Genomic DNA, 22,164 nt, shown 5'->3' with positions numbered 1-22,164 from the left:
GGTAAGGCGCGCGGCGTCTCTTACGTCACTCGGCGGCGCCGGAAGTCGCGGTTTGTACACTTCTGTAGGTCTGCTTGCTTGCAAGTGGCTGTTCGCCGAGGGACTCTGGTCGCCATGGTCTCAGACGGTGAGGGCCGCGCCGGCGGGAGCCGGATCCCGGGACTAAGGAGACTTTGCCCGGCGATGACCTACCAAATGGACTGTATTTTGGGGGCTGGGTGGAGCCTGTTTGTTCTTTAAAGGAGTAGCAAATGTATTCATTCGTTCATTCATTCAGTAAATATTTTGGGAGCGCCTCTTGTGTGCCAGGCGTTATTTCATGCCCTGGGAGATACATAGAGAACATGACAGACTAGCGGAGGGTACAGTCTAGTGAGCGAGACAGACAGTAGGCAAGTAAGTAAAAAATAATTTAGAAGGGTGACAAGAGCTGTGACGACAGTATAAAGTGATGATGGTGTCGATTGTGATTCAGGGATGAAACAGGAGGAGCTGCTTTTCGTATGGGTCCAGAGAAGACTAGTGATATTCAGACTAAGACTTGAGTGACTTTATAAAGGCTCTGTGAAGGCCTTGTGACAAATTGATCAATACATTGCAATGGGAAGACGGAAAGGGGACACCTGCGGGTTGAGGAGGGTGGAGACTTTCGTTTATACATTAAACTACCAGTTACGAAGCTTGATGTCTTAAAGGGAGGAAAAAGAGGCCAGCGTGGTGGGAGCAGGGCGGAATAGAGGGATGAGATCAGAAAGCTAGCTAGCCAGGTGCAGGTCCCTTCTGGGACCAGATCTCTATTTTAAGTGTAATACAAGCCGTTTTAGGGCTCCTAGCAAGAAAGTATTACTGATTTACGATTTTTTTTTTTTTTTTTTTTTTTGCGAGATCTTAGTTCCCTGACCAGGGATCCAACCCATGGCCTCTTGCAATGGAAGCATTGAATCCTAACCACTGGGCTGCCAGGGAATTCCCTGATTTACTGTCTTAAAAGATTACTTTGACTGCTGTGTGGGAAATGGACTGTGGAGAGCAAGAATAGAAATAGGTCCTTTCAGGGGCAGTAACAATTGTCCATGCATCATTTATCTGTTTTAATATCACAACTCTATGAAGGAGGCAGATCTGGTATGGCCCCTGTCTACAAACGAGGAGGTAGAGACCCAAAGAAAGAAATCCACAGGGACATTCCATGTGTATGGATCCACATCTCTCCTGACAGGTGACACTTTGTTTTTCTCAGGCTTGATAGTAGCAAGGACTGTATGGTTCTGAGAATTGGGGAGTGGAACCTGATGGAGATATAAGGCCAAAGGCTTTTGGGCAGAGGACTGAGGGCCTGTGGGAGAGACAGTTATTAACTGACTGTTCTGTGCTAAACACTTTGTTCTGTGATTTACACAACATTCCTGATTCTCTAAGAAGTCCACGATTAAGAGGGCTGAGTGGGGAAGAGAGATCAGAAGCACAGCTAAGTGTAAAATGAGGTCGTGTGTACTGTCATCAGAAGAGAGACAGCACTGTGGGTGTCAGAAGGAGGCAATAGGGCATTGAAAAGCCACAGTGTTTATTTCAGTTTTTTTGTTGGAGTATAATTGCTTTGCAATGTTGGGTTAGTTTCTGCTGTACAACAGCATAGAGTGAATCAGCTATCTGTATACAGATACCTCCTCCTTCGTGGATCTCCCTCCCTCCCAGCCCCAGCCCCCATCTAGGTCATCACAGAGCACTGCGCTGAGCTCCCTGTGCTAAACAGCAGCTTCCCACTAGCTATGTGTTTTACACATGGTAGTGCATATATGTCAGTCCTAATCTCCCAATTCGTCCCCCCCCAACTGTGTCCACATGTGCCTTCTCTATGTCTGTGTCTGTTCTTGCCCTGCAAGTAGGTTCATCTGTGTCATTTTTAGCCACGATCTTTAGAGTCAAGCAGGTCTGTCTTGCAGAGCTGGGTGTTAGCTTTGTTACTTGTTAGCAGGCCATGTGACTTAGAGCAAGTTACTTTCTCTTGCAAAATAGGAATACGATATTTCATCTGATCTAAGACAATATGATTATGAAATATGCTTTTACTTTATTTAATATATCACTAAGAGAAAAAATGTGATCAGTCATAATGGTAGGTACCTTCCTGAGTTCAGCAACTGTCAAATGTTAAAAAAAAAAAAGGAGGGAGTACATCTTATAATTGGTGAAAGATAGCTTCCCTGGTGTCTCATTGGTAAAGAACCCACCTGCCAATGCAGGAGACATGGGTTCAATCTCTGGGTCAGGAAGATTCCCTGTAGAAGGGAATGGCTACCCATTCCAGTGTTCTTGCCTGGAGTATCCCATGGACAGAGGAGCCTGGCAGCTTACAGTCCATGGGGGTCACACAAGAGTCGGACACGACTTAGTTGGACTCAACAACAACAAGCGAAAGATAGCATTAAGTCCCTTTCTGAGCTGTCAGCAATGGGACAGGAAGATAGGATTACATGTTCGAGGTCTGACACAGAAAGGCTGACATTTCCTCTCTTCTGAGATGGGGGAGCCAGGACTTGTTGTTGAATAAGGAGGTAGCAAGTTTTGGGACCTTGGAGAGTAAATAGGATATGGGTATGTAAGCAAGGCATTGCTGCTTTCTGCTATTAAATGAGCATCCTGGGTTTTTTATAACAGTGTATGCTTACTGGTTCATATGTCTGTCACCTCAGAATATAGTCTCCCTGAGGGCTTGCATCCAGTATCCCCAACACCTAACACTGGTAACTCAGTGTAAGTGTTTGTTGAATTAATTAATGTGTTAGCCTGTTTTGTTGTGTCTTTCACTTTGTAGAGAGTAGCTTACTTTTTTCCACAATAAAGTCTTTACACAGCCATTGCTTTTCACTCTGGTTTTTACCTTTTAAAGATTGGTTACTAATTGTAATTGGCCTTGATGGAAGGTGATTTGATGTACCTGGAGCCAGACTGATTCTGCGTCTCCCTTTAAATCTCTCTCCACTCAGCCCTACCCCATGCCTGAAATTCTGCTAGTGGTTCTTAGTGCTGGTCCATCAGTGCCCTCTGTCCTTGACCAGACATCTGTGATGCATGTATCTTTGGGGTCATAAAATGTTTATTGAGCATCCACCCCATGCTAGGCATTGTGTTCAGAGCAGAGAACAAACAGTGACAGAAGAGACAAAAGTCCCACTGCACAGTGTTCATAGTCTACTGCAGGGGTCCCCAACCTCTGGGACCTAATGCCTGATGATCTGAGGTGTAGCTAATGTAACAATAATAGAAATAAAGTGAACAGTAGATGTAGTGCTCTTGAGTCATCCTGGAATGAACCATCACCCCCCTGACACACACAACCTGTGGAAAAAATTGTCTTCCATGAAACCCGTCCCTGGTGCCAAAAAGGCTGGAGGTGGCTATTGCAGTGCATGAGAGGTGTCAATGTGCAGAAGGCAAGCAAGAGCTCTCTAAGGGCCTCCAGAGCTTTAAGTCTAAAAAAAACCTTGATCTTGTGTTCCTTTTATGATGGTAGCTTATATACATAGAAAGGCATGTAGTGGTGCTTGCTTTGGATTTAATTTACAAATTGGAAATGTTAGCTTTGTTTCACTTTTATGAGGCTAATTTTGTTTTGTTAATATTTGCAGAAGATGAATTGAATCTTCTAGTTATCATAGTTGATACCAACCCTATTTGGTGGGGAAAGCAAGCATTAAAGGAGTCTCAGGTAAGGCTGCTTGGGAAGGCTTTTGGATAGTTCTGATTTGACTGAGTATATGTGTATATTGCTTTTTTATTAAGCTATAATTTCATACCATAAAATTCACCCATTATAATGTATAATTCAGTGTTTTTTAGTAAAAATCCCAGTAAAGTTGTATAATCACCACTACTACAATTCCATTTTATAAAACTTCTATTTCCAGAAGGTTCCCTCGTGCTTGTTTGCAGTCGGTCACTGCTTCTACGCCCTAGCTGTTATTGTTTAGTCACTAAGTCATGCCCAACTCTTTGCGACCCCATGGACTGTAGCCCACCAGGCTCCTCTGTCTGTGGGATTTCTCAGGCAAAAATGCTGGAGTGGGTTGCCATTTCTTTCTTCAGAGGAGCTTCATGACCCAGGGATTGAACCTGCATCTCCTGCATTGGCAGGTGTGTCTTTACCACTGAGCCACCTGGGAAGCCCTCCCCCGAGTTGTAGGCAACCACTCATCTGGTTTCCGTCTCTCTGTTGCTTTTTCTGGACATTTCATATATTGATTCCATATAATATATAGTCTTTTTTTTTTTAATACTTTGTATTTTGAAATAGTTATGGAATCACAGGAAATTAAGACTGGTACAGAGAGGTCTGTGTGCTCTGGCTCCAGCTTCCCCCAGTACTAACATCTTCTGTAACTGCAGTACAAAGAGCAAAACCAGGACATTGACATCAGTACAATCTCCAGACCTTATTCAGATAACAACAGTTTTGCGTGCACCTGTGTGTGTATGTTTAGTTCTTGGAATCTTAGCACATGTGAGATTTGTGTAACTGCCACCACAATCAAGACACAGCTGTTCTATCCCAAGGAGCTCCCCGGTGCTCTCTCTATGGTTGTTGCAACTTTCTAGTCCCTGGTGCTAATCTAATAATATGTTCTCCAGGTCTATAATTTTGTTCCATAAATAGATCCTATAGTATGTAGCTTTTGATGGTAGCTTTTTTCTTTTATTATTTTTTAAGAGAACCTGGGACTAGGCTGTTTTATTTATTTAATTAATTTGTTTATTTGGCCATGACCCAGAGCATGTGGGATCTCAGTTCCCCAGCCAGGGATCAAACCCATGCCCCTTGCAGTGGAAGTGTGGCGTCTTTACTGGGCTGCTAGGGAAATTCCTATCCTTTTTTTAAAAATTAATTACTTTCCTTTATTTTTTATTTTTGGCTCTGCTGGGCCTTGTGGCTGCATGCAGCTTTCTCTGGTTTTGGTGAGCGGGGCCTCCTCTCTAGTTGCAGCGTGTGGGCTTGTCTTATTGTGGAATGCCAGCGTTAGGGCGCACAAGCTTCAGTAGTTGCAGCCCACAGGCGCAGTAGTTGTGGCACATTGCTTAGTTGCTCTATGGCATGTGGAGTCTTCCCGGACCAGGGACTGAACCCACGTCCCCTACATTGGCAGGTGGATTCTTAACCACTGGACCACCAGGAAAGTGTCATGTGTCATTTTGATTATAGTCATTCTAGGGTAAGTGGTGGTACCACATTGTGGTTTTAATTTGCATTTCCCTAATGACTAATGATGTTGAGTCTTTTGTTCATAAGCTTACTAGCTATCTGTATATTTTCTCTGATGAAATTCATATAAAAATGTTATGTCCAATTTTTAAATTCTTAAATTGGACATGTTCTTAATTAAATTCTTAAATTAGACATGTTCTCACCATTAAGAACAAGTTATGTACTTGATCGTAACCTTATCAAGTTGATGTACGGTGAGCTGCACGTATTGAAAGTGTTATGTCTTCGAGTGTGTATGCATTCATGAAATTATCACCACAATCAAAATGATGAAATACAGATCCATGGGAGTTCCCTGAGAGTCCAGTGGTTAGGACTCAGTGCTTTCACTGCTGTGGCCTGGCTTTCGTCCTTGTTTGGAGAACTAAGATCCTGTAAGCGGATCGACGTATCCAAAAGAACAAAACAAAAACACATAAATCCATCACTCCCAGAGTTTCTTCATATTCCTTTGAATTTCTCTCACCCATCTCTCCCTGTTTCCTCCTGGAGGTAGCCACTTATCTGCCTAATATCACTATAGATTCATTTGCATTTTTAAGGTATGTATATACCTGGAATCATGGAGAAGGTAATGGCACCCCACCTTAGTACTCCTGCCTGGAAAATCCCATGGATGGAGGAGCCTGGTAGGCTGCAGTCCATGGGGTCGCTAAGAGTTGGACACGACTGAGCGACTTCACTTTCACTTTTCACTTTCATGCATTGGAGAAGGAAGTGGCAACCCACTCCAGTATTCTTGCCTGAAGAATCCCAGGGACGGGGGAGCCTGGTGGGCTGCTCTCTATGGGGTCTCACAGAGTTGGACACGACTGAAGCGACTTAGCAGCAGCAGCATACCTGGAATCAAACAGTATATATAGTTGGTTTTTTGTTATTGGGTTTTTTCTTGTTTGGTCTACTGGTCTGTTGTTTTTACTCAGCATAGTTACTTTGACATTTGTCCATGTTGCTACGTGGATCAGTAGTTCATTTCTTGTTATTGCTGAGTAGAATTCCATTGTGTGGCTGGTCCAGCATATCACTACATATTATCATACTCTCCAGGAAGACTGTCTTACTTTGAACTCTCATCAGTGGTATATGAGGATTCCTTTCTTTTTTTGGTACTAACACAAGATGCTCTGTTTCCTTATTTTATCTTTTGCCAGTATGATGCACCAAAAACTCTCTGAGTCTTCTTTTAGTATATCTAATGGCCCTTTGTATTCCTCCTTTGTGTTTTCCTCTGGGGGAGTTTCCCACTTTCCTCTTTGGGTGACCCTTCTTTTTTAACTGGATTGTGAACACTCTTTATGTTAAAATGTTAACTCATTGTCTTCCGTGTCTTGCAGTTTTCCAGTCTCTAATTTGCCTTTCACTTTGGTTTAGTTGTTTTTTGTTGTGTGTAGAAATTTTAATAGGTTTGTTTTACATTTTAAGAAATAGAGTGAGTGAAATTTATCAGTTTTGTTTTCTGCTTAAAGTATTTCTTTCTTTAGTAATATTAATACTTGTCAGAATGTAAATTCCATGAAAAAAAAGGGTCTTCACATGGCACATAATAGGTTCTTAGCATATTTAGTGAACGAATTAATTGAAAGACGTTACAATTACCCATTTAATCAATATGTATTATCTATTCTATGTGTAGCAATAGTTTGCTAGTAATTTTATCACAGAAGATGTGACATGTTTACTATTCCCTGAGTGTTATACAAAAAACATTTGTGGAATATTGTACTGATGAGGAAATGGTCTCATAAGTAAAATTAGAAAACTATAGTTTCTTTTTCAGATTTGGTGATCCATATTTTTGCTATGAATACATTTATTTATGAACAAATAAGTTGTATTGATTAACAGTATAACAGCTGGAACAGTAACAGTGAAAATGAATGTCTTTGCATGTGATTTCTTGTCTCAGTTGGAATTTTAGTCTTTCTTGAGTTTCTATTTCAAATTAGACAGTTTTGATTATTGCAGAGGATGAAATTGTACCTAGTAGACAGTTCTGTATGGGAGGAGAAAGAAAGGACGATTCTTGATAACTAGCATTAGTAAAGATTGATTCTACTGACTAAATTTTGTCTAGGTCAACTGGAGCACAAATCAATCATCATGTTTATAAAAAATGACCATATCTCCTCCAGCTTCCCCAGTTCCATCCCATCCCCCAATAGTAGCTCTTCCTTCCTTTTGCTCTCTTCCATGAGACCTGACCTGCCATGTTTTGTTTTTCTAAGCAAGTCAGAAATGGGCAAGTCTCTGCTGTTCAGAATCAGAAAACCATACCTTTCCAATGTTTTTGCTTATGACCTTGGAGAAGGGAACTCCAGAGCAGATTTTTAGCGTGAATAATTATCTGACATGTGATTTTGGGTAGCTGTTTTAGATTCTTTTGTCTTCTCTGTCTCAACAGTTTACTCTGTCAAAATGCATTGATGCCGTGATGGTGCTGGGAAATTCTCATTTGTTCATGAATCGTTCCAACAAACTCGCAGTGATAGCAAGTCACATTCAGGAAAGGTATGACCACTGTGATTGCTCTTCCTGCTCAGTGCTTAAGGACCCTGAGATGAGACATTACTGGGCTAGACAAACATACCTCAAGTAATAAACCGGTAGTACATTAGAATTTGGTAGGAATTCTCTTCAGTTGTCATCTGACGAGTGAGGACCACCGGGAAGCGTTTCAAGAGGCTGTAACTGAGTACCTTCTTTATTTCTCTCATTTTTTAAGGAAACAGTGAAATCATCAAAACATTCCATGGTGGTAGACTCATGATTGCCAATTTGCCTGTTTCATACATTTTGTAAAACTGAAGTTTATGATGGACTCTTGAGATTCTGGAATTGGTGTGGTCTTTGTTATCTCTGCTGAATTTTATTTTGATGTTTAGTGAGGGCACTGAGGCCTGGTATAACTAGGGGGTTTTTTGTCTGTTTTTCTATTTCAGTCGATTCTTATACCCTGGAAAGAACGGCAGACTTGGAGACTTCTTTGGAGACCCAGGAAACCCTTCTTCTGAATTTACTCCCTCAGGAAGTAAAGATGGAAAATACGAGTTGTTGACAGCAGCAAATGAAGTTATCGCTGAAGAGATCAAAGATCTAATGACCAAAAGTAATTGCTTTAAGCTTTTCTTCCTCCCGTTATTGCTATTTGCAGATGGAGTTGAATGTGGAAGTCTGTGAGGTTTTGAGTCCAAAAGTTTGAGATTCTTGATATTATTTACTTAATTTTTTTTCTCTCTCTCTCTTTTTGAAAATCATGCCCACAAAAGCCTGTGTGATGCTTGCCTGACCTCTGCAGCACGGATACTGGTCACCAGCCTCCACTTGAAACACTCTAGTGTCTGAGGATAGCCTGTTTTGACCCATTTTTCCTCTTTCTCAGACCATTCTTTCTTCCATTTTTGACTTTCCCTTCATCTTATTTCTTCCCTTTTTAAAAATATTAATTTTGTTCATTTATTTTCAGCCGTGCTGGGTCTTTGTCACTGCACTCAGGCCTTTCTCTAGTTGCAGTGAGCAGGCTTCTCATTGTGGTGGCTTCTCTTGTTGCGGAACACAGGGTCTAGGGCCCGTGGGTTTCAGTACTTATGGCACACGGGCTTAGTTGCCCTGAGGCATGTGGAATCTTCCCAGACCAGGGATTGAACCAGTGTCCCTTGCATTGGCAGGCAGATTCCTAGCAGGGAAGTCTATCATTTTATTTCTTTAAAAACTTTTTTTTTTTAATTCCACACCGTGTTTTTCTTCCTCTGTATATTCTCGTCCAACCTCCCCATTAATTGTCATTTGTGTATGAACACTTCCCAGTCTTTGTCTCTGATCCAGCCTTTCTTTCACACTGCACATGTCCCCACTGAAGTGTCCCTCAGCCTCATTAATAAGCCCGAGACTAGTTTCATTTTCTTTCCCCTCAATTACACCACCACTTCATTTTTGTCACCCCCATCCACCTGCTTTTCCAAAAGCTTTCATTTTGACTGCTTCCTTCTAAACCAACATCTAATCATCTATAAAATCCTATTACTTTAGTCTCAGAAGTACCTCCAAAGTCTGACCCCTTATTACCTGCCATATAGCTCAACCGTGGGACCGCTGACATCTTGGGTGGGGGAATTCTTTATTGTGGGTGTTTCCTGTGCTTTGGAAGATAAGAGTTAGTTGCTCAGTCATGTCCCACTCTTCGCGCCTCCATCGACTGTAGCCCCCAGGCTCCTCTTGTTCATGGAATTCTCCAAACAAGAATACTGAAGCAGATTGCCATTCCCTTCTCCAGGGGAGCTTCCCAGCCAGGGATCGAATGCAGGTCTTCTGCATTGCAGGTGGGTTCTTTACCATCTTAGCCACCAGGGAAGCCCTTTGGAGGATACTTACTTAGCAGCATCCCTGGCCTCAACCAATTGGATGCTAAAATATCCCCCAGCTGGGGCTTCCCAGATGGCACAGTTGTTAAAGAATCTGCCTTGTAATGCAAGAGATGAAAGAGACACGGGTTCGAAACCTGGGTCAGGAAGATCCCCTGGAGAAGGAGATGGCAACCCGCTCCAGTATTCTTGCCTATAGATCCCATGGACAGAGGAGCCGGTGGGCTGTGGTCCATGGGGTCACAAAGAGCTGGGCGTGACTGAGCACACTTGCAGGTACAAACCAAATGACCCTCTTCGGGCACAGTTGCCCCGGTTGAATCATTATAACAGCTTCTTTCTCCTTCTTTCCCCATTCAAGTCCTTCCGCTCAGCCCTCTAGAGTTATCATTCTAAAAATCAGAATTAGTATTCCCTGCCTCAAAGACTTTTGCTAATTCCCTATTGCCTGCAGGCAGTGGTTTTAAACTGTCTCCTTTGTCCAAATCACTGGTAGGGAAAAGGCAACTCTAGAGACAGTGGACCAGTGATTTCTCTTGGGACTGAGGGGGAGCAAGAAGGGACTGGGAATGGGCCTAAGTGATCTTTTGGAGTGATGGAAATGTTCTATAGTTGGATCATGGTGATGATTTCAACTCTAGAAATTTACTGGAAATCATTGATTTGTGCACTTAAAAAGAGTGAATTTTGAGATCTGTAAGTTACACCCCAATAACATGAAATACTGGACCCCACTTCATTGTTTCCGATTCAGTGGGTCTAGGGAGGGTCCAGTGCTTTGGATGGTGGCTCACACGGTAAAGAAACTGTCTGCCAATGCAGGAGACCGAGACCCAGGTTCGATCCCTGGGTTGGGAAGGTCCCCTGAAGTATGAAATGGCAACTCCCTCCAGTCTTCTTGCCTGAAGACTTCCGTGGTAGAGGAGCCTGTTGGGCTACACTGCATAGAGTCTCAAAGGGTCAGATGCGACTGAGCATAGCACAGCACCGCACCAGGGAGGACCCAAGAATTTGTATTTTTCTTGAGTTTCCAGGTGATGTTCCTCCAGCAGGTTCTAGAATCAGATTTTGGAAACCACTAGCCTCCAGCCTAAAGGCCCAACTTCTCCGTACAGTGGTCCAGACCTTTCCTGGTCTGACCTCCTCGTGAGGCATCAGCACTCCCGGACCAGTTTCAAGCCCTGTTCCTACAGGGTGTTAATCTGGACTCCCACCTTGTTGAACTGGATGTTTAGAATTTTGATTTTTATGAGTGATTTTTTTTTGTTGTTGGTTTTTTTACTCAAGTCTCCAGATAAGCTGTGAACTTTGTCCCTACTTCCCATAGCCAGGGTAATTTCTCCAGTCCTCTTTTCACTGGTCCAGCTTTCCCGGGGCAGTGGGAAGGAAGAGGTGATAGGAAAGGCTCAGAGCCTAGCCAGGGACCTCTGTGCAGGCTGCCCTCGGTCACACACAGACTTTTGTACTACTTGGATCATTGAGAAACCAGAACCTTCCCCAGTAACACTAGGATACTTTTTAGTATTTATTTTTATAACAAAATTTACTATTTTAACCATTTTTCAAGGTACAGGTCAGTAGCATTAAGTACATTCACACTGTTGGGCAAACATCAAAACGATCCATTTCAAGAACTTTTTCATCATCCCAAACTTAAAATTTATACCCATTAAACAACCACCCCTCATTCCTCCCCATTCAGCCCCCAACCACCAGGGTATTTTAAATTGAGAAAATGTTTAACAGTTGCTTATCTGTGTTTATAAACCCAGTTTTGAAAATGTTATCTGATTTCCTTCATGTATATGAATGCTTTGGTTTAAAAATGATTTTGGTTCAAGAAAGTACATAAATATTCTCTTTTTAATGCTTTTTGTTATTTACAGGTGACATAGAGGGTCAACACACAGAGACTCTGCTGGCAGGATCCCTTGCCAAAGCTCTTTGCTGTATCCTTGTTTTTTTTTCTTTTTTAATATGTGTTTATTTATTTTATCTTTGGTTGTGCTGGGTCTTTGTTGCTGCCTGGGGGCTTTCTCTAGCTGTGGCGAGCGGGGGCTACTCTGCACTTCGGTGCTCTGGCTTCTCACTGCCGTGGCTTCTCTCGCTGTGGAGCTTGGGCTCTAGGGCGCGCAGGCTTCAGTGGTTGCAGCACGTGGGCTCAGCAGTCTCAGCTCAAGGGCTCCAGAGTATAGGCTCATTAGCTGTGGCACATGGGCTCAGTTTCCCCGTAGCATGTGGGATCTTCTCAGACCAGGGATCGAACCAGTGTCCCTTGCATTGCAAGGTGGATTCTTAACCACTGGACCACCAGGGAACCCCTGCTGTATCCTTGGTGTTTTAATCATTCAGAAGTTTGTTTTGTGTTTTCCTTTAATAAAGATACCTTAACCTGTGATATTTCTTAGAACCATGGATGCCCACATTACTGGAAGGCATGCGTATTCTAGAGCAGAAGATAATAAAAATGCTTTAACATGTTTTTAGGAGAAGGTGTAAGAATGAGAAAACTCTACTTTCTCCAGTATGTCTTAAGAGCTCACAATGAACTATTCTTCAGGATGTTTCTCTGTTTATTATTAGACAGATTAAAACTTTATTTTCCTTCTCTCAAGTTAGAAACAGTGTTTGATTTTAAAAGCCTTTTACTGACCCTGGGGCTTATTAAATGAGCAGCTGGTTCTCCCTAGGAGAATTAGTTATTTTGCCTACCTTTAGAAGCATGTTGATAATGTTTGTGTGACATTTTTTTCAGTCTTATGTAATTTAATTTGTTTTGTACAGTATCGAGTGATCCCTCCGTTCCCAGACTGTGACGGGGGGTGTCTGATTGTGTATGGTTTACAAATTCGTCATCTCATTTGGTTGGCGTATTGATTTACTTGTGCCAGTATTCAAATCTAGGACATGATAGATAGCCGTAGAACAAGCAAATCTATTAATTTTAATTTTCTTGGAGAATAATCATATTTCGGTCTGGTTGCAAAACCCACTTGATTGCAAAGTCAGTGATTGGAAGCTCCCAATCTCTTTTGTGTGTTTATTGTGAGTCATGGAGCTTTTCCTTTTTTTCAGGTAGGTGGATGCTGAATTTATTTAACTATGATTTGAATTTATTTGTTCTGTTTACTGTTATTGTTTATGAAACAATATTTTTAAATTCCTTAATTCTAAGAAAATAAGACATTCATAGAATGAACAAGGAAGTTAAAGGTGAGAGCCTGCAATCTTCCGTGAGACTGTAGTTCTTCTTTTTTTTTTTGAGACTGTAATTCTTATTTTACTACTGTAACTTTGAGGGACTGTTTTAAAATTGGTGAGAAAACTTTATATATAAAATGTTCAGTGAGATTCAGTTGTAATCTGTTTTTATCTCTTTATAGATAATCAGGAAATGAAATCAAGGATATTGGTAAGATTAAAAGAAATCTGTACTATATTTTTATACTAGCCAGAGCCAGTTAGAAAACAGACTGAGAAATAAGACCTATTTATAATAGAAGCAATAAATATTAAGATTCCAGAGTTAATTAACAAGTGATGTGTAAAGTTGATTATGATGAAAAACTGAAATTCTTAGAGACATAAAAGTATTGAATAAAAAGAACCATTTTTTTTATTTTTTAATGTTTTCAGTTATTTTTATTGATGTATAGTTGATCTACAATATTATATAGTTACAGGTATATAATGTGGTGATTTGCAGTTTTTTAAAGGTTATATTCCGTTTATAGTTATAAAAATATTGACTATATTTCCCATGTTGTGTAATATATCCTTGTAGCTTTTTTTGTCTGTAATAGTTTATGCCTCTCAAATCTCTACCACTGTGTTGCCCGTCTCCTCTTCCCTCTTCCCCACTGGTAAACGCTAGTTTGTGGAGAGCCATATTTTATTCTTGAATGTTAGTTTGTCTAAGATTAAACTGTAAGTTCAGTGCAATCTCAGAATATTAATCAGACTTTTTTTTCCTGGCAGAGTGGGGGGATTTAAAAATGTCAAGAGTTTACCTAAAAGAATAAATCAGTGGGAATAGCCAGGAGCTTTCTGAAAGAGAATAGTAAGCAGGCACTTGCTCCAGTTGACTTAAAAACACACAATATTACTCTGTTGTGAGTTTAAGTTTTATTCAGGGTTTTATGAGCATTATAGCTCAGGAGACAGCCACTCAGCTGTCAAGAAACTGTCCCAAAGAGGTAGAGGAGAGACCAGTTTTTGTGGGTTTTTTTTTTTTTTTGGCTAGGAAATTCACACAGTCAAGCATACCTCTTGGTAAAAGATGACTGCTAATCACAAAGAACAGATATCTCAAGTTAGTGATTTTATTGCTTTTCTATTTTTTCAGTTCTTGCCTACAAAGAGGCAGGACTCTGGGGTTGTTGAAATTCTTCCTGAGATACCCATCTGACTGTCTAAGGGCCTGTTGATCCAAAGCACTGAGTGCCTCCTTCTGCCTTTCATCCTGGACTCCTTTCAGGGTGCGAGGTCGGTGGGCAGCTGCCGTCGGCTCCCATTTAACCCTTGGAGAACCGGGTGGGGAGCAGTGCTCTTTGTTCTTCTGTATTCACACTCCTTTAGGCATCAGACACATTATAAAGCTACAGTAACAGTGTGGTTCTGGTACAGTAGTATGCAAACAGACAAGGGGTACATAGTGGGGTTTGACAGAAGATAAATGAAACACTTCAAATGTGTAGGAAGGAAGTGGATTATTCAGTAAAAGATACTGGGCCAGTTGGTTAGCCATCAGGAGGAACACAAAGCTAGATCTCACTGCTTACCCCTAAGCACATGCTAGTAATGATCAAACATGTCAGTGTAAAAATTCGAGTCATAAAAGTGCTGGAAGGAAATATGTGTTTATCATCTTCAGTTGGTGAGTATTTTGCTAAGCATGATGTAAAACTTTAAAAGGAAGCTTAAGACCTCAAAAAAATAAAACCCCCAAAGCAAGGATGGGGAAAGAAAAAATCTATTAGGAAAATGTGTTTTCAACATAACTACATGACAGGATTAATGTAATATTTCTAAAATAAAAAAGAGCTTTTGTAAATTAATTTTTAAAAGTCAGGGTTGACTCCAAAGGAACAGGTGGGAAACACGAGCAGTCTGCAGAAGAGGAAATGCAAAGGACCAGGTAGCGTTTGGAAACATGGCAGCCCTACTAGTGGTTCTTCCCTTGTGTCGCCCATGAGAGGATAAATTAGTACAGCTTTGCTCGAAGGCAGGTCAGTAATACGTATCAAAATGAAATGTGCAGACACTTTAGTAATCCCACTGGTTATCTTAGGAGCCAGTCAGTTGTGCAAAGGGTAGATGGGCGTATTCATCACAGCATTGTCTAAAATTGAGGTTTGAAAAAAAAACTGAGATGTGGAAACTGCTTAAATGTCTTCTGTAGGTAATTGGTTAAATAGTCAAAACCTAGGAACTCAGCATGAAGGATGATATACACTGATATTTATTGACATAAGGTTGTTTCCCCCAGATATTGGGGACTGCAAAACCAGGTTGCAGAATACTAGGGTATCGTCCTGGGTGTGTGTGTGTGTCTGTGTCTGTTGGATGTGAATGTATATACATGTCCACATAGACGCTCTTTAGAAACCATTAACAAGGATTATCTCTTGAATGATAGGATTTGGGGGAGATTTTTAATAACTACAAAGATAAATTAGAAAGATGACATTGACTGTAGTTTGTTGTATACTGTGTTGACATTTGAGTAAGAGTACTAGAATGGGGCTGAAAGGTATTAACACGCATATGATTTTTAGGTGATTAAGGCTGCAGAAGACAGTGCATTGCAGTATATGAACTTCATGAATGTCATCTTTGCAGCACAGAAGCAGGTGAATCGAGAGCCTTCTTTTTAAAGAATATTGCTTTCATAATGAAGGAGTTAATTTTACTGTTTGAATGGCCTGCTTAAAGAAATAGTCTGACTGAATACTTACTAAGGGATTGGGAATCTGGAATCCATGTTTTATACTAGTCATTTTTCTATTTTGAGTCCCGCACCCTTGAGAATCTAGTGGATCCCCAGAAGAATATGCACTCAAACTCACGTTTGTTTATAACTACATGTATAGTTACAACCCTGTTTAGCCCATCCTTAGACTTCAGGCTAAGAATCCTGAGTTTTATAACAGTTTGCTGCATGTGTGGCCTCAATTTCTTTTGTTTTTCTGCTTTAGGGAGGTTTTAGGTAGCTCAGTGGTAAAGAACCCTCCTGCCAATGCAGAGATGCGGGTTCAATCCCTGGGTCAGGAATATCCCCAGGAGAAGGAAATGGCAACCCACTCCAGTATTCTTGCCTGGGAAATCCTGCAGACAGAGGAACCTGGTGGGCTACAGTCCATGGGGTCACAAAAGAGTTGGACACAACTTAGCAACTAAACAACAACAATAAATATTTGCTATTTTTACTTTGTAAATAACTCAAATGTTCAGATGAGTTATCATTAATACATATTCTTCTTTGACATGTTGAAAAAAACTTACTTAAAACTTCAGTTTAAAAAAAACACAACACTTCAGTTTTGGGATATCCCTGATGGTCCAGTGGTTAGGGCTCCATGCTTCTATGGCATGGGATATAGGTTTGGTACTTGGTCAGGAGACTAAGATCCTGCATGCTGTGGTGGTATGGCCAAAAAACTTAAAAAAAAAAACAACAAACTTCCGTTTTAACCTAAAATGCTGCTATAGTCACCTGTAAAGTTTCCCATCTTGGAGTGGCAGCATGATATAGTGAAAAGGCCATGGACTTCGGGGACAGGCAGGTTGGGGGTGACAGCATTGTTTGCCCTTGGCTCCATGACCACCACCCAGCCAAGGCCTGGGTGTTTCAGTGTAAAATGCACATCAGATATCTACTTGCAGTGTAACCATGCATATTAAATGAGTTGTTTTAAGAATAGAGTCTGACATATAGTAGGTTCTCACTATAAGGTAGTCTTCACTGTTCCTGTTAATATTTTTTGAAATGTCCATTTCAGAATATTTTGATCGATGCCTGCGTGTTAGACTCCGATTCAGGACTCCTCCAACAGGTATATTTTAAATGAATGCTTGATGGTGGTTCTGAAAGCATAGTGAGTTCTGTTACCTGTGATAAATGCCTCTCACCCACCAGTCTTCACACAGCTTTAGGGATTATCCCTTATGATACTTTAGATTAGAGCACCAGCATCTCTCTGGTTCCTTTGAAATTCTTATTTATATTCTACATAATGATTTGATTGACTTTGTAAAAGTATTATAATTCACTCATTAGAATGAATTCAAGCAGTACAGAAAAGTATTTTTAAAAAGAGTAAAAAAAAAAAAGAAAAGAAAAATCTGTTCAAATCCTTTCATCCCGAGGTTATTGTTAATGTTAGGTGACCAGCATGATCGCTCTATACATACAGATGGAAGAGTAGATCACTAAGCAGAGAATTTTATAAAAATAGGATACAGATCTGTGCTGTCCTTAATGGTACCCATATGACTGTTGAGCTCTTGAAAAGAGTCTGATCTGAATTGAAAAGTATGAGTATACAGACTGAATTTCAAAGACTTAGGATGAAAAACAATGTATAATATCTCATTAATGATTCTTATACTGGTTACATGTTAAAATGGTAATGCTTTTAATATATTGAGTTATATAAAAGATGCTACTAAAACTTTATCTCTTCATTGTTCTGTTTCATGTGGCTAAAAAATTAAAAATTATGTATGTTGCTTATATTATGTTTCTCTTGGACAGCACTGTTAGATGTTAACTTTTAATCAAAACATGAAAATGAGTTTTACTTTAAAAAGGAAAAGGAAAACCAGAAAACTGGAAATAAGACTGAAGACAATACTAAACTTTTGATAAATGTTTTTTGATCACAAGGAACATTATTTCCTAAAAGATCAGTTAAAAGCATAAAATTACAGAAAACTTTGAGTTTAGGTTACTGCTGGGGATTGACTGGGGAAGAGGGGTACAGCCAGAAAGTACACCAGCCTCAAAAGTTCTAGGATTGTCCTGTTTCTTAAGCTTGATGGTAGATGCATGGTGTTTATTGGAATGTGAAGTGGTACAGCCTCTTTGGAAAACGATCTGAAACTCCCTCAGAATGTTAAACATAGAATTACCAGTTGAGTCTGCAATTCCATTCTTAAATATTTATTCAATGAAAACATGTCCACACAAAATACTGTCCATGAATATTCACAGTTGTGCTATTCGTAATAACCCGGAAGTGCAAACAACTCAAATGCCTATCAGTGGATGAATGGATAAACAAACTGTGGTCTGTCCATGTGGTACAATATTATTTGGTCATAAAAAGGAATTGAAGTACTGATACATGCTACAAGACTACAATATGAATGTACCTTGAAAACCTTATGCTAGGTGAAAGAAGCCAGTCATAAAAGGACATAGCTTGTCTGATTCTGTTGATACAAAGTGTCCAGAATAGGCAAGTCCATGGACGGAAAGCAGATTGGTGGTTGCCAGGGGAAAGGAGTGACTGTTAATGGGGATATAGGGTGATAAGATGTTCTGCAACCAGATAGCGGGGACAGTTGCACAGCTGTGAATATTCTAAAAATTAGTAAATCGTACATGTTAAAAGGATAGCTTTTATAGTGTGTGAATTATATCTCAAACTGTTAACTGGAAAATATAATGAGAGTGAATAAGCATGGCAGGAATAAAAACTTACCACCAGCAAACAAACAGGAAAAAGGACTTGTAGTGTCTTATAACTGCAGGCTTCAAAGGGTGAAAGGGCATGGACCAAGGGGAAGACACAAGCTGTTTGAACATCTGGAGAGGTGGCTGCAAGTTTCGAGTCCTCCCTCACTCTGGGAAGAGACGCCCTTTTAATTTGCTATGTTGTAGACCTGAAGAGTTGGTGGTGAGAATGACCTCCATCTGTAAAAGCTAGTGCACACGTGGCAGTGAGTCCTTTGTGTGTCTTACAGGCTTGTGACATCACAGGGGGACTGTACTTGAAGGTGCCCCAGATGCCTTCCCTTCTGCAGTATCTCCTGGTAAGGAAGCGTCAACAGTGAACCTAATGCCTTGAGTCAAGAGAGACCCTTGTTTCCTGGGGAATGAATAGGAACAAGATGGATGATGCCTAGTAACTGGAAGAAAGGAGTAGAGGGGTGACCTAGGGAATTCCAGCTTCCAGTAGTCTTTGGACCGTGTAAGTTTTATGTAGAATGTTGTATGACTGTTTACAGCACAGTGCCTGTGTGTGGAGGTGTTCAGTAATTGTGGAATGAAAAATAGACATTTCTCAACAGACATTCAAGGGAAATCCAGTTTAGTATTCTCAGTGTTTACTGGCTGATGTCTAATATCTATATCTTGGCTTCTGGTTGTTTTCCCCTGTGTTTTAAATAAAAATTTCATGGTCATTTTTTGTTTATTTGTTTGTTTCATATAGTGGGTTTTTCTTCCTGATCAAGATCAGAGGTCTCAGTTAATCCTCCCACCCCCAGTTCATGTTGACTACCGGGCTGCTTGCTTCTGTCATCGAAATCTCATTGAAATCGGCTACGTCTGTTCTGTGTGCTTGTCAAGTAAGTTCGTGTACTGAGTTTTTCTTTCTAACGTCTTTCTTTGGTGGGGGCCAGGGAGCACTGTGTGGCGTGTGGAACCTTAGCTAACTGACCAGGGATTGAATACGTGCCCCCTGCAGTGGAAGTGGAGTCTTAACTCTTAGACCACCAGGGAAGTCCTTACTGAGGACTGAGTCCATACTCAGTTTTTCTATGTTGGAGGGGAGTGTGCAGAAGATATCTTCAACTATGTTGCTTCTAAATCATCCTGGTGTTTTTTTTGTTTGTTTCAATGTACAGTATTCTGCAATTTCAGCCCAATCTGTACCACATGCGAGTAAGTATCTTTGGGGTTATGTGGCTGGCTCCCACTTACCAGAGATTTAGAGCACTAAAAAGTGTTTTATTTTTTTCTGTGTATTATTTCAGGACAGCCTTTAAGATTTCTCTGCCTCCTGTACTGAAGGCCAAGAAAAAGAAACTGAAAATGTCCTCATGATAATAAAAATAATTTCCCTATCACTTAAGGCTGGTTATAGAAATTATATGGCAGAATCTTTGTTAGCGAGGCTCTGAAAAAATAGAGATGTGTGTAAGATAATGAGCTTTCTTACAGGAAATATTGTGAAACATCATCCTTATCTTGTGCTTCTGGGGGGCTGATTTATTTGAGGGAGTCATTCTATGCAGTATACCCTAAAGTCTTTTCTGGCTGGTTTTTGCCCCAGAAATGGGGGAAGAAAGCACAAATTTGAGACTTTTTTTTTTTAATGAGATGATCATTTGTCAAAGACAGTCTGTCCTGACTGATGGAAGGTATCAGAACCTACCCAAGTCTGGGTCCTTACTGTGAAATGTACAACATGAAATTTGGGCCCAGTTCTGGAAAAAAGTGACTATTTATGGAATAATGGCATCAATCAAGATAGAACATCTTACTTGAGTCAATACTTAGCTTCAACAGTATTCATGTAAATAAAGTCCTTATTTTCTCAATTGAGATTTAGCTCCATTTATGATCAGGTATTTATTCTTTTGTCTGACAGCACATGTTTGAACAGTTACCTAAATGAGAGTTTGTCACTGAGTATCTCCAAAATCTGATTTTAAACGAGTATGGAAAGCGAGTACAGTAGTCAGGAAGGAACTGTTTTTTCAAAACCAGTTGTGTGAAGAGCTTATTCGTGAAAGCCAAAGTCTGGGTTCGCAAGGGGAGTTTCTCCGGGAGAATGGTGGGTTCGCAAGGGGAGTTTCTCCGGGAGAATGGATTCTTTCAAGCTAAGTGTTGCCCCACATAGAATTCATTCCTTTTTAGAGGAGGGAAAAGGCGTTAATACTGGAGAATGGTTCTTTGGAAACTTTGGGCTTAATACTGAAAACTTGTATCAATTCAAAAGAAAAGTTATTTGTAATTTCAACAGTAAACAACTTATTTTTCTATGTAACCTGGAAGTTACTAAAAGTCCTTATAAATTCCAGCATAGTGTAGGAAGGGTTTTCAAGAATGGTGGCCAGTTTGATTTGTTTTTAGAAAATATACTGACAGAAACCTATATGTGTATACAACATTATATATAAATAAGATTTTAATTTTCTTTTGATACCATCTCAAAAATTATCTCAAATATTTAAATAATTTGGTATTTGGTTAGATTATTTCAGGTAGGTTTTATATTCTGGATTTACAATTTTGTTAACAGATACACAAAGATTTTGGTGGTCACTTTCCAAGTATTTGTTAATCTCTGAGTTTAAGAATGTCTTTTTAAAATAATATTTAATGTTTCACAGCCTAAGTGTAATGGAGATCACTATTTTTAAGGCCAGGAAATAAAGCATCATATATCTAAAGATGACTAAATTCAAACAAGCTTATAAGGTTTTTGTTACTACTTTTTCATTTGAAATGTTTTATGAACTGTCTTAATTCTGTTTAAATTTTAGCTGTTGTGTTTATGGTTTATTTTGTATAAATTTTTATAATAAAATAATTAAAATTTTCATATTTCCCTGAGTTATTTCTTCTTACTGGTTATTTCATGCTCATTCATCTTCAACTGTGTACTTTTTAACTGGGTTTGTTCACATGTCAATTTTTTATTCAACTCTAAAGAACTTTAATTTCAATCTTGCTAAAACTATACACAAAAATATTGTTACAAATACTATACAACTATAGATTGGTATGAAGTTTTTAATAGAAGATTTTTTATGCACCGTACATGGATTCTGCCCGTGAATTGGTTTACCGCTCATCTAATAGCTAACAAAATGAGTGAACATTTATTGAGTACTTACTGTACATCAGGCATTAGGCTAAGCTTATTAGGTGTGTTGCCTCACTTCTCACACAACCCTATTTGGGAGAGACTATTACCTCCTTTAAAGATGAGGGGGCGGAAATAAAGCTGAGGAAACCTAAGTTTAGAGAGGTTAAGTGACTTTCCTAAGATCACTTAACATGAAGGTGAAATTCAAACCATGCAGTCCAACCTCAGACCCTGCACCTTTAAGTCACTGAGCTATGATAACGCTTGTGATCCTTTGAGGCTGCTGACATAAGAAAAATGAATTTTTTTTTTCCCCAGGCAGAATTTTGGTAATTTTGCATCTGTTCTAATGGTGCTAAAACTTCGTGTGTGTAGTTTTGAGAAGACCTACTTTCAGAGATCTGAGAGCTCTATGTGGTGGTTGTTCAGTCGCTAACTCCTGTCCCACTCTGCAACCCCACGGACTGCAGCACGCCAGGCTTCCCTATCCTTCACTGTCTCACTCTGTGTGGTAGAAACAGACAAAACCTCTGAAAAACGGAGAATAATAAAAACAATACAACAGAACAATTACAGCGCTGCAACTTCACCCCCTTTTTGTCCCTCCCCCCAAATTCTCATAAAAAATCAAGTTTAAAAGTTGCTTGTTTAGAACCCAGAGCCTGCGGCCTCGCATATGCATTAACTCCAGAATGACTGAATTAACTCCATGTTGGAGAAA

At 40.0% G+C, this 22,164-nt stretch overlaps 1 protein-coding gene across 4 annotated transcripts; it reads left to right on the top strand.

Moving 5' to 3' along the window:
• Positions 1-56: 56 nt before the first annotated feature.
• Positions 57-21,178, top strand: GTF2H3 (general transcription factor IIH subunit 3). 4 transcript variants are annotated; one of them, XM_004017318.6, is made up of 13 exons: positions 57-127; positions 3,630-3,709; positions 7,662-7,768; positions 8,200-8,366; positions 11,505-11,567; positions 12,802-12,831; positions 13,002-13,030; positions 15,396-15,470; positions 16,620-16,673; positions 18,589-18,657; positions 19,059-19,194; positions 19,474-19,510; positions 19,603-21,178. In XM_004017318.6, the coding sequence occupies exons 1-13, from the start codon at positions 115-117 to the stop codon at positions 19,670-19,672; spliced, it is 930 nt and encodes a 309-aa protein (XP_004017367.1). In that variant the 5' UTR covers positions 57-114; the 3' UTR covers positions 19,673-21,178. The 4 variants fall into 4 exon arrangements, with proteins under 4 accessions (XP_004017367.1, XP_042090493.1, XP_042090492.1 ...); XM_042234559.2 differs by lacking the exon at positions 3,630-3,709; XM_042234558.2 differs by lacking the exons at positions 11,505-11,567; positions 12,802-12,831.
• Positions 21,179-22,164: the final 986 nt, after the last annotated feature.

The sequence above is a fragment of the Ovis aries genome, chromosome 17, assembly GCF_016772045.2.
Source record: "Ovis aries strain OAR_USU_Benz2616 breed Rambouillet chromosome 17, ARS-UI_Ramb_v3.0, whole genome shotgun sequence".
Taxonomy (NCBI): Eukaryota; Metazoa; Chordata; class Mammalia; order Artiodactyla; family Bovidae; genus Ovis; species Ovis aries.
Note: the sequence above shows the minus strand (reverse complement) of the source record. Positions and strands in the feature narration are given on the sequence as shown.